This window comes from Mus caroli, unplaced genomic scaffold, assembly GCF_978045245.1.
Source record: "Mus caroli unplaced genomic scaffold, Mus_caroli_1 scaffold_12, whole genome shotgun sequence".
In the NCBI taxonomy this organism is placed as follows: domain Eukaryota; kingdom Metazoa; phylum Chordata; class Mammalia; order Rodentia; family Muridae; genus Mus; species Mus caroli.
The window spans coordinates 47,609,751-47,622,570 of NW_028227267.1; the positions used below are offsets into that span (position 1 = coordinate 47,609,751).

At 42.3% G+C, this 12,820-nt stretch overlaps 1 protein-coding gene across 2 annotated transcripts in view; it reads right to left on the reverse strand.

Annotated features, from left to right (window-relative positions):
* Chd8 (chromodomain helicase DNA binding protein 8) overlaps nucleotides 1-9,914 on the reverse strand; it is a 61,086-nt gene extending 51,172 nt beyond the window's left edge. Inside the window, exon 1 of one of the 2 annotated variants that reach the window (XM_021181311.3) lies at nucleotides 9,805-9,914. Coding sequence is in view for 1 of the 2 variants with exons in the window: in XM_029469309.2 (XP_029325169.1) it covers nucleotides 9,229-9,352 (124 nt within the window). In the remaining variant the exon portion in view is untranslated. Of the gene's footprint in view, nucleotides 1-9,228; nucleotides 9,716-9,804 lie in introns of those variants that run through there. The other variant, XM_029469309.2, reaches the window with a different exon arrangement.
* Nucleotides 9,915-12,820: the final 2,906 nt, after the last annotated feature.

A 12,820-nucleotide genomic window follows, 5' to 3' on the forward strand; every position in this document is an offset into this window, starting at 1 on the left:
AGCTGGGCATGGTGGGGTACGCCTTTAATCCCAGCATTCAGGATGAGTGGCAAGTGGTTCTCTTTTCTCTACTCCCTCCTGCAACTTCCCGTGGTACTAAAGGAATTGAACCCAGGGACTGCTCTACTACTGAACTAAACCTACCCCTTAGCAAGCCTGAAATAACTATCTTGAGGAAAGTGAGACACAGAGAGATTGTTAATTTGTTAAATATCCTACAGCTACTAAAAAACTGTGTCAGATTCAAATTTAGGCATGTAACCGCCCTAAGATACTGTGTCTTACATATATGCCCTACTATAAATTCTCTCTTAGTCAGGCATGATGGTTTATGGCTATAATCCCAGCACTCAAGAGGCAGACAGCCTGGGTCGAAAGTGGAGTTCCAGGCAAACCAAGATTACAAAGAAAGACCCCAAAACAAAAGCAACCTAAGCTAATACGTCTTCCTTTTAAGTGGTGATTGGATAACCAATTACACAGTTTTTGATGTTTTTCCCTCCCCCATTAGAGTGCAAGTTCTTCAACTGGAAAGACTATTTATAACCTGTCTTAGTGGTAACGGATGTCTTGGTGGTTATGGGCATTCAGTGTACTTTGGTGAAGAACATATTAAACTTTCAGCCAAAGGTGTGAGTGAAACTTTAAAGGTAATGGGGAGGTTTCTGAGCAGAGGGCGATGACTCCCCTTACTGAACAACCACAACAAATGAGCAGGGATATGCTTCCCTCCAGACACATTCAAGAAAAGCCATCATAAAGTCATAAGTATCTTCACTTTTTAGGACCAATAGCAGACACCACTTTACATAGAGCAAAAGAAGACATAAGAGTTCTTTTGAGAGATGGCTCAGCACTTAGGAGCCCTGGCTGCTCTTGCAGAGGAACCATGTTCAATTCCCAGAACACAGATGACAGCTCACAACTGTCTGTAACTCTAGTTCCAAGGGATCCGACACTCTTTTTCTGTCACAGCCACTAAACAAGCAAAGTCATGTAGGCAAACCCCACATACATAAAACTAAAAACAAGGGGAGCGCACACACACGCACACACACACACGCACACACACACACTTTTCCATGGTGTGATAATTAATAACTACTGGAAGTAATGAACTTAGTGATTCCTTTTAGGGACAAAATGGTGACAATTTAAGGCAGTGGCAAAAAGTGAATGACAATGATATAGACCCTAGAGGGCTTAAAAGTAAGGCATGGATTTTTTTTTTTTTAAAGTCAGTCTCATTGCAGTGTGTTTGTTTGTTTGTTTTTAAACAGTTAAAACTAGTGTGTTGGCCTAAGCTTGAAGATAGAAAGCAAGTGCAATCTTGTCTTAAGGGTCTTTGTCCTAAAGTAAACTTAGGCTGATTCTGATTCCACTCCACTGGCTCAAGGGCATAGGAGGAAAAAAGTCTATGCTCTGGGCAGGTTTGATGCGCAGTGGGAAACGGAGAGTGACACTCAAGGCCAAGTACTTGAGTTTGACTCCTGGGACCCCTGTACAGATATAAGGAGAGAACTGACCCCACAGCTTGTCTACACACATGCATACACACATATACACATGATAGAAATACTCACATAATAATAATGATGATGAAGTAAAAAGAAAAAAAATGATGCTGAGTTCCAAAGGAGAAATCTAAGTTGGTCAACATATCTACTGATACCACTACTGTGCACACACAACGGAAACAATGACCTACACTATTTGGGTAACAGCCCTGGTCTCTAGTTCCATGCAACCTAGCTTTCCCTATTTTAAATAAGCCATTTTTCTTACATTTGTTCAGTCTGGGAAAAAGTGTAAATGTTTACTTAATTCGATTTCATGCTCTAAAACCTGAGCATTTCAAAGTAATCCTAAAGAGCATAAGATAACATGTAATGTTTGGCACATAGCAGGCTAGTAGAGAGGAATTTATTCCTTAGCCAATAGTTTAAATCAGTACCACTCAAAGTTTGTATCATACAAAAATACTGGGTTGTAGTGGGGGATGCTTTTAATCCCAGAACTCAGGAGGCAGAGGCAAGCAGATCTCTTGAGTTCTAGGCCACCTGGTCGATAGAGGGATTCCAGGTCAGCCAGGGCTACAGAGAAACCCTGTCTTAAAAAACAAACAAACAAACAACAACAACAACAACTCATTAGAGACTTAGCAGAGCTGATCTGCTAAGCAGAATGATGGGAAACCAAAATATACATATACCAACAGGCTTCACCGCTGGAGAAGCAGGGTGAAGGGACTCTGGAACTAACATGCAGAAAGGGCAGTAATACCACCTTCAACAAACCTAGCACTAGAATCTAGGGCACCAGTGAGGAACTCATTGCATCGTTTTTTACATCTTCAGGAATATGTCAGCATCTATTGCATAACTATTCCATTTACTTCACAAAACCAATTTGTGGTAAATTATAATTCCTTGCCATGCAGTGGTGGCGCACACCTTTAATCCCAGCACTTGGGAGGCAGAGGCAGGCAGATTTCTGAGCTCGAGGCCAGCCTGGTCTACAGAGTGAGTTCCAGGACAGCCAGGGCTATACAGAGAAACCCTGTCTCGAAAAAAAACAAAAAACAAAAAACAAAAAACAAAAAAACAAAAAGTTCCCTAGCAGTACAGAAGACGGGTGAATATTCTGCACATTATAGAATCCATGTGTAATTAAAGAGCTGACTCAATATGTGCCAGCAGGAAGAATCTTTTTTAAAGTTCTTTATTTTTGAGGATTGAGGGGTTGGAGAGATGATTTAGCAGTTAAGAACAAATGCTGCTCTGACAGAGGCTAGTTCCCAGCATCCATAAAAGTGGCTCACAACCACTCCAAACTCCATCCCCAAAGATTGTGACACCCCTGACCTCAGTGGGTACTTACACTCTGTGTACATACCTACATACAGACAAACATACATACAGACAAACATACAAGTTAAAATAAATCTTTACAGGAAGAAAAAAAGTAGTATAGAAAAGAAAAGGAAGAAAAAAACACAAATTTTATCTCCTGGATTTTGTTAGTCCCTAGTTAAAAAAAATCCCTAACCACACCAGGCACTCTTTTAAAAAAATCAGTACTTAGGAGGCAGAGGCAATCTCAGATCTCTGTGAGTTCAAGGACAGCCCAGTCTATACAGGAAGTTCCAGGACAGCCAGGGCTATGTAGTAACCCTGTCTCCAAACCCCCCACTTCCCTACAAAACAACAAAAACAAAACCCCAAGAAAAAAGGAAAATTCATAAATAAATGATATCATGGAGGCAGCACTGGCCTAGCACAAGCAAGGCCTTGGGTCTCACTCCTATGTTGTACCACACAAAAATAAAATAAAACAAATCGGTCAGAAAAAGCTTCTCATTTATACCTTTTACTTAGTCAAATCACACATCCCCCAAATTCTAGTATCTGGACTCTAAATAAGCATCTAAGCTATAAAAATCACTAATTTCTCAAAGAACCAAGCAAAAAGAAATCCTATCACTAACGGAACAACACACTTCCAAATACTCACATCCCAGGGGGAAATCCTCAAAGATGTCTATACCACATTTTCAAAATATACAGCGGGATTAAAGAGCGAGCGAGAGAGACAATTCCAAAACACCCTGAAGGACTCACAACTGTTCAATGGCCTGTCTGCCCTCTCAAATGAGTTGATGACTTAAATTACATGGGGCTGAAAGACAGCTCAGCAGTTAATAGCACTGGTTGCTCTTGCAAAGCAAAGGACCAAGTTTGTTTCCCAGTACCCACAAGGCAGTTCACAATCACTCATAACTCTAGGTAGTCCCAGGGATCCAACACCCTCTTGGCCTCCTTGGACATCAGGCATGCACATGGTACATACATGTATGCAGGCAACATTCATGCACATAATTATTTGTTTTGTTTTGTTTCTCAGACAGGGTTCTCTGTGTAACCTTGGCTGTCCTAGAACTCACCAGGTAGACAAGGCTAGCCTCAAACTCAGATCCTCCGGTCTCTGCCTCCCCAGTGCTGGGATTAAAGGCATGTGCCACTGCTGCCGGGCTACATAATTTTTTTAAATTCAATTACTATTGCTGAGGGTGCAGTTCAGTGGTAGAGCAAGATCATGAGTTCAGTCTCTAAGCATACCAAAATTAAAAGGAATTTTAACTATATAACTTTTGTCAGAATGTGATTGACCTAATATCATAGGTTATAAACTAAGCATGGTGGCTTATGTGTATAATCCCAGCATTCAGGAAGTTGAGGCAGGAAGACTGTTAAAAATTCCAAGACAGGGGTTGGAAAGACGGCTCTGTGGTTAATGGTGCTTGCTGCTCTTGCAGAGGGCCTGGATTTGACTCCTAGTACTCAACAATGAGCTGCTCACAAGCACTAGTAACTCTAGCTCCAGGAGATCTGATGCACTCTTCTGGTCTTCCACAGGCACCAACATGCAAGTGCTGCAACTACACTGAAGGCACAGAAAAATACAATAAAATAAATAAATCTTTAAAAAAACAAAAACAAAACAAAACAAGCCTAGGTTATTTAGTGGTTCCAGACCAACCTACGTAAGAATGAGATCCTGCCTTAAAAAAACCAAACAAAACCAAACAAAACCAAAAGGTAGGTTGTGTTTGTGTGCTGGTGGCTCAGTGGTTACACTTGTACAAGCAAGAGGACCACAGTTCAGATTCAGCACCCACCTAACAAGCTGGCCCTCCTGCAAAGGTCTGTGATTCTAGCAACTTCTTCTGGCCTTTCTAAGTGCATAGCACCGATAAAGATGTACATATACAAATACAGACACATGCACATACAGAGGTAAATGAATCTGTTAAAAAAAAAGTGCCAGGCGTAGTGGTACATGCTTTCAATCCCAGCATTTGGGGTATAAAGGCTGGTAGATTCTCTGTAAGTTCAAGGCCAGCCTGGCCTACATGTCTTAAAGGATAGGCAGGGCTATGTGAAAGACTGTCTCAAACACACAGATAATAATAAAATACATTTTAAACCATTTCTTTTAAGAAAGTTATAGACCCTCAGAACAAAAAAGTCAATATGGAATTATTTCACTAGATGAAAAGTTTATCACTCTCACACTTTAGGTGCTGATATATGGGGAAGGATACAATTCTAGAAATAATCTCAGTAGAATGCTACCGAACTATCATTTCCCAATGAAGCTATACATTACTAGTTTCTCTGGAGATAAGCAGAAGAAATAAAATCAGGTACATTTTACTCTTTCAACAATAAAGAGAACTTATTAGTAATTATGTATACTAATAAATATTTTTGGACATCTTTTCAAATAAACTAGTTGGACCATATAGTGTTAACCTGAACTTGTACAGGGTAGAATTCTGTCTAAGTAGCCCCAACCTGCCCCACTGCTAAGAATATGCTCCTGGATGAATTCATGTTGAAGATGAACGTTGCTGTCTATGCCATTCTCGGTTTTCTGTTTTTATTTATTTTTTATTTTTTTGGTGGTGCTATAGACTGGCATTGGGGGCCTTGTGTACATTAGACAAGTGTTACCTCCAAAGCCCCTCCTACTGGACCTTTGATAACCAGATAACATGCCATCAATGGGCATAACAATCTGAAGGCTAAAGATAAGATACTGGAAGTTAAACATTTTGCTTCACATGACATCAGACAACTCAGAGCTCCTGTTGAAGAGCAGAAATGATCAATTAACAAATGGAAAAAGTAAGAAAAGGAAAAGCTGGGTACAGTGGCACAGACCTGTTTTGCTGGTATTTGGGGACATTTGGAAAGGAGTTCGAAGTCAGTCTCAGAACTGTGTAACAGAGTTCAATGCCAGCCTGACTGACCTACATTTTTTTTTTTTGTCTCAAAAAACTCTTACTAATCCTTGATGAAGAGTAATAGGCAATTAATCAATGGCTGGTGAAAAGGGTAGAATCAAGATGAGCCTCAGGGACCGGGCAGTGGTGGTGCATGCGTTTAATCCCAGCACTTGGGAGGCAGAGGCAGGTGGATTTCTGAGTTCGAGGCCAGCCTGGTCTACAAAGTGAGTTACTGGACAGCCAGGGCCACACAGAGAAACCCTGTCTGGAAAAACAAAACAAAACAAAAAAACAAAAAAAAACCAAAAAAACAAAAAAAACAAAACAAAAAAAAAGAGCCTCAGGGGTCAGCCAGTCCCAAAGTCAGTCCTGAGTCCATGTAACACAAGAGCAACACTGAATGGACTCAGTAGGTTTATACTCACATACATACATACATATACATATACACATATATGTATCAATAATTAAATAGGAGGAGGTCAATAACGTGAGGGAACATGGGGAGAATAGTAGGGAGAGTGGAAGGATGGAAATTACATAAATACAGTACTCAAGTATGAAATTATCAAAAAAAAATTAAAAGAGAAATTACCTACAGAACTGCTCAGAACAGCTTAAATAGAAAACTCAGGTACTGATGCGCTCTCTCTGTAGTTTAAACGATAAACATTATTTATTTATTTATTTTGGTTTTCTTTCTTCCTTTCTGTTATTTTGGGGTTGGGGGCGGGGGGGGGGGAATGTTCGAGACAGGGTTTCTCTGTGTAGCCTGGGCTGTCCTGGAACTCATTCTGGAGACCAGGATGGCCTCGAACTCAGAAATCCGCCTGCCTCTGCCTCCCAAGTGCCGGGATGAAAGGCGTGCGCCACCACTGCCCGGCCAAACTATAAACATTTGTAACTATGCAGAGGTAGACATATTGCATAAGACAAATACACGAGAAGTTCACTTTTAGGTTTTGGGGGCATTTTAGGTATTATTGGGATTTAACCCATTGCTTTGTATGTATAAGCTCAGCAACCACTCTACCAAGTTATATCCCTCACCTCTTGCAGTGAAAAAATTTAAATGTAGAGCAAGAAAACACAAAGAGAACTAAATTTGATTGCATAGATACACAAAGGGCAAGCTGTCAAGTTAAAGGGGAAGAGGTTATCTAGGACCACATCTGGAATGCAGCAGATAGTTGGATAAGGCACAGTACATAGTTGGATAAAGTTTTTAGGCAATAGAAAATAGCTGTCTGTTACATAAAAACACAGCTGTCTCTTGGGTACTAGACATCGGTACATTAAGACAAAAAGTAGTCAAAACCCTAAAAGACCAGGAATGCTGCAGAAATCACTCTGGAGGAACAAAACATAACTAAGTGACATAGGAAACATGAACACCTACCTACTCAAGAGTCAAAGGCCAAAGAAAAGAGATAGTAAACACCAGAATGGCCATAGAAGAACTGGGAGAGGCCATGGGAAATGCTGAGAGCAGAGTCAAGATGACAAGCAAGCAGAGTATATGGTGACTTCTACTGCTGAGCCCAAGGCTTCAGGGAAAAGGCTTTTATTTTGTCTTTTGTTTTTTCCCCAAGTATTAGGTTGAATTTAAGCTCAGAAGAGAGAAATATTTCAGGACTGTGGATGATTTCACAAAGCCATTTAACATTCATCTGAATGCGGTAGTTCTTCCACGGATAAAAGCATTAAAGCTTATTCTTTCCATAACAGGAACCCTCAAATTAACCTCAGTCACAGTGTTGCTTAAGCAAATTCTCTTTTCAAAGGTGACATATATAAAAGTTTCCCTTAAAGAATCCTCTCACCACCCTCTCTTACCTAACAGAAACTGCTCCTTCACACAAATGTCATTTTTAACACAAAACTCTGCCCCAGTCCCCAGTGGGTATCATGCCCCATCATCCGGGAGCACTGCAGAAGAGGTTGTCCTAGGAAATACTACAGGGATGGCTTCTGGCAATACAAAATCAGCTCAGCAGATATATTCTCCATCTACTTCTAAAAGGATCTGGTCAGTTTGAGAATTGGGGAGGGGGTGGGGGGGTGGGGAAAAAAAACAAAAATCAAAGAGCCAGCTATACAGATTAAACACTTGGAAGACATAAACTTAATTTATGCATTCCTCCACCAAATCCTTTATTCCTGCTCTTCTGAGATTACAGCTTTAAGCCTTCTGTGAGCTTTTTTCTCTTTCTCTTTTATTTGGTGTGGGGAGGGTTCAGAGGGGTGGTGTCTCTCTGTCTCTGTGTGTGTGTCTCTCTCCCCACTGACCAGTAGTATCCTTTGCCTTGTCTGGTAGTCTTTGTCATACCACTCTGACGTGCAACAGCTTTTAAGTAGAATTCGGCTGTATTTCTCATCATAACCTTTATTATCTTAACAGCTGGAATAACTAAGACAGTTCAAGTAATGTTTTCAATTTTCAAGATTTTGGTAGTAGTGAATTTGTATAATCTGAGAACTTGGGAGGTAGAGATATAAAGACCAAGGCTTCAAAGTCATTAGTGAGTTGGAAGCCAAGCTGAACTATGAGAGACTGTTTCCAAAAAACCAAAGTAAAACAATCAGGGGTTGTGATGGGATCCTTCATCTCAGAGGTTTCCCCCACCCCCCAATGTCCAGCATTACTAAAGGGTATGACACCCAAGGAAAAACAAGTTAACAAAAAAAGAAGCTGCCCACTTCCTGCCCTAAGAAATTGATTACAACTTGTTGTGGAATCTGCAGGGTGACCATAAAAAGATATTTTAAAGCAGAAGACACTCTGTAATCAAAAAGACAATATCCCAGCAGGGGCCAGAGGTGCTCGCCTTTAATCCAGGCAGAGGCAGGAAGATCTCAGTGAGTTAGAGGCCAACCTGATCTACAAAAGGAACGCCAGACATCCTTTCAAAAGAAACAACAGCAACAACATAAGGGAAACATTCAAATTGCAAATCCATGTCCTAGAATCTGATGTGCCCCCCCAAAAAACGACCTCAGTTGGCACTAAGCCGGTCTCTGAGTTAACAAACTCAGAACAGAGATGCCGTGGACATCGATGTGATGGCAGAATGCAGCAAAATCGCAAAAGCAACGTCCTCACTTGTGTCTGAGATGTCTCACTGTGTCTATCGTTTGAAAAAAAATTAGGTAGTGTTTAAAAGCCGACTTCTGGCTCACTTTGCTCACTCACTGCGAAGACTAGTTCACTACATACCTCTTCTAGGAAGCCTTTAACGACGTCAGGACTGCCCCTTAAAGAGGCGCTGCTGCGTATGCACAGCTGCAGCAAAGGCAAGCCGACTAGAAACAGGTAAATTAAGACACACACACACACACACACACAAAACAAATTTTAAATAATATTCGCCAAGAGGCAGTCCTCCTCTGGTGAAGAGTTTACATAATGTGTCAGAAAACCAAAGAGCTCTGCAGACCTGTCAAGGAAGACACAAGACTTGAGCTGTTCGTTTCCTCGTCACCTCTACTTTGCAACAGCCCCGCAGAAATTGGGTACATAATAAATCCGAACACGTTCACCCCAGGCTTCCCTACCCACATTTACTAAAAACATTAAAGATAAGAGAGGAGAGGGGAAAAGAATCCAGCCAAAACAAACTAAAACCCTGGCCTCACACTTCTGACTCCAACGTATGGAGTAACCTAACCGAGCAGGGGAGTTTTTCTTCTTGGGAAAGGAGGAAGAAGAAAAAGGCAACTGTCTCGAATGTGCGCCTCGCCCAGCAGTGCCATGACAAGCTCCAAAACTCCACGCTGGCCCTAGCAGCTCCCTCGCGGCCAGTCCCAGCACGGCCCCGCGGCCCGTCCGGTCCCCAGCGCCTGCCTCTCACAAAGGAGAGTGGTTCAGCCCCGAGCATCCCGCACCTGATCACCGCTCGGCGCTACACCCGCATGGGTGCGAGCAAGCGAGCCAGCGAGGACGTTGTTACCCCACCCACTACCCGCCCAGGCTCCGACGAGGCTTGGTGGAGCCGCGCGTGCCGCAGGCTTACCTGAGCCAGTCCTGCGGCTTCCTTCCCCGGGCAAGAGTTGCAACCCACCGTCCGGGAGAACAAGGCGCCTTCCGGCGGAGCACGGCCAGCCCTCGCCGCAAGCAAGCTTGCTAGTCCTCCATGCGCCTGGGCCCGCCCACCGCCCTCCATCTACCAATGGCGTGGCCGGAGCCGGGCGCCATCCAGGAAGTCTCCGAAGGCTGGGAGGGCCTGAGGCTGGGAAGGGTACGTAGGCAACCGCAGATATGCCTGCTTGGAAATCGGAGCGGGCGGCGGGCTGGCAGGCCCGGCCTCTGACCCCCGCCGCTGGGGGCGCTGCAAACCCGGACAGCACCTGCTACCTGTCTCGGGAGGCCATCTTGGGTCGACTGGCTTGGTGATCTCCCACGATTACTTATAGGAATGTGCAGGCCTTTTTGGAGTTCTGTTGGTCCGTTTTGGTCCAGCCCCTACATGCCCTTCTCTCGTGTACTCAGGATACCTGTCAGTCACGGGGAGGGACTCTGGAAAAATGTTGAACGTGACTGGAAACAAGCCCCATTAAACGTAGGAATGATGCTGGTTTATCAAAGAAGCCAACGATCAGTTTTTCCGAATGCCACTTCTAGGGTGATCCTTGACAAGCAGGATTATCAACACATAATCCACACGGGTTATATAGCCATTCTACTTGCCTATCTATGCACGTTTCAGATTTTCCAGTATTAGGGTTTTTTGTTTTTGTTTTTGTTTTTTTGAGACAGGGTCTCAATATATCAGGCTGGCGTTAAACACAGAGATATGGTATTTGAGGCATGAACTACCACGCCCTAGCCCGGTGTTCTGATTTTAGCAACCCAAAATACCGAGTCATTTAGTAATATCGGGAGTGAGGAATTTCACTTAAAAAGCAAAGGACCTTAAATTTACCAATAGTTCCAAACTACGCACGAATACACACTGGGCAAACAAGACTTAGCAGAGGGACACTGACGAGAGTCATTTATTCTGGAAAGAAGCAAAATTTCACTGTAGGTCAAACTGCACTGAGAAAGGTGTTCCTGCATTTTCTAAAGTTCTGCCGACTACATTTCCATACAAGAAGGGTTTTTTGTTGTTTGTTTAAATACCTGTATTAGAAAACTGGCACGCCTTTAATCCCAGCACTCGGGAGGCAGAGGCAGGCGGATTTCTGAGTTCGAGGCCAGCCTGGTCTACAGAGTTCAGGACAGCCACAGTTACACAGAGAAACCCTGTCTCTAACTAACGCCCCCCCCCCCAAAAAAAAAAAAAAACAAAAACAAAAACCGAAGGAAGCTTGAGCAATACAGCAAAATCTGCAAAATTTGTTTTAAAAGAGATTTATTGCAAGGCAAGCCTTTAGGGAGGCAGATGCAGGCCGATCTCTGAGCTCTGATCTACAGAACTAGTTCCAGGACAGTCAGGACTACACAAAGAAAACAGTTTTTCTATTATACTTTTAATTTTGTGTATATGTATGTGCATGAGCACGGGAAGGGCCAGAGAGCAGAGTGTGGATTCCCCTTGGGACTGGAGTTACAGTGGACTATGAGCCGGCCCACATGTGTGGCAAGGAACTTAACTCTGGTTCTCTGCATGACCAGTTCATGCTCAGCTCCTAATCCCTCTCTCTCACCGCTCAAACATCTTTAAAATACATTTTTTTAAAGAATCATTTCAATGATAAATAATTTTTCAAGCAGTAACATAATTGTGTCCACACCTTTAATTCCAGTAGTAGGGAGCCAGAGGGAGGTAGATCTCTGAGTTCGAGGCCAGCCTGGTCTTCTATAAGCAAGTTCCAGGACAGCCAGGCCTACACAGAGAAATCCTGTCTTGAAAAACAAAACAGCAGGCTGGGAGTGGTGGCGCATGCCTTTAATTGCAGCACTTGGAAGGCAGAGACAGGTGGATTTCTGAGTTTGAGGCCAGCCTGGCCTACAAAGTGAGTTCCAGGACAGCCCTTAAAAAAAAAAAAAAGAAAGAAAGAAAGAAAGAAAGAAAGAAAGAAAGAAAGAAAAGAGCAACAAAACCAAAGGGGAGGGGTGTTGTGTCACTATTTTATGAGGAGCTATGACTTATACTGAACAAAATCTGTTGGTCAAATTCTTCCCTAGCTCTAAATACCACTGTATAAATTTGTTAATGTGTTTATGTATAAATGCAAAGAGATATAATCTTAATTATTAATGGTTTCTATAATAAGAGGCTATTATCCTTCTGGTTAGTTTCTGGTACAGAATATAAGACCCACCAACAAAGGAAGTCACTATAAGCATTGTAGGAGGGGGGAGTGTCTGGTCCAGTGGTTTCTGCTAACTACACTGATGTGTTGCTATAAATGATATGATTTTCAGTGTTCATGATTTCAAAAGCCAACTCACACTCAAAATATCTCATAATTACCATTCAGCACATGGGGTGGGAGATGTTTCTGTATTAATTCACGATCACTTGACTCAGGTCATGAATTTATAGCCACAGTTTTTTGTTTCTTTTCAATTTGAATGACAAAAATATCAAGTATGGAAGGTTATAAAATATAATACTAGATGTAAGAATTAGGTTTTTACGTTCCAAAAAAAAAAAAAAAAAGTCAGGATGCTTCCCTTTCATTCATCACTCCAAGAGTAACAGCTGTAGGTAAAATACTATCTTCAGCCAATTCTCTAATGCTTGTGAATTGCTAGGAAAATCGGAACAGTAAAGAACTTTTCAACAGAAACTATAACATTGATGGGTGCATTGGCACATTCAGTACTCAGGAGGCTAACACGGGAAGATCAGGAGTTCTAGGATAGCCTGAGCTACCTCACCAGACTTAAAAAGAAAGGAAGAGAGAAAAGAAAAGAGGGAGGGATGAAGGAAAAATGGAAAGTACTAAATTATATACTCAGTTTTGTGCCTGGTTAAAACAAAACAAAACAAAACAAAACCAGGCTGAATATAAATTCAACAACCACTAAACCTTTGTGGAATGAGGTCGGGTTAAAATTCAAAGACCAGAAGCATAATC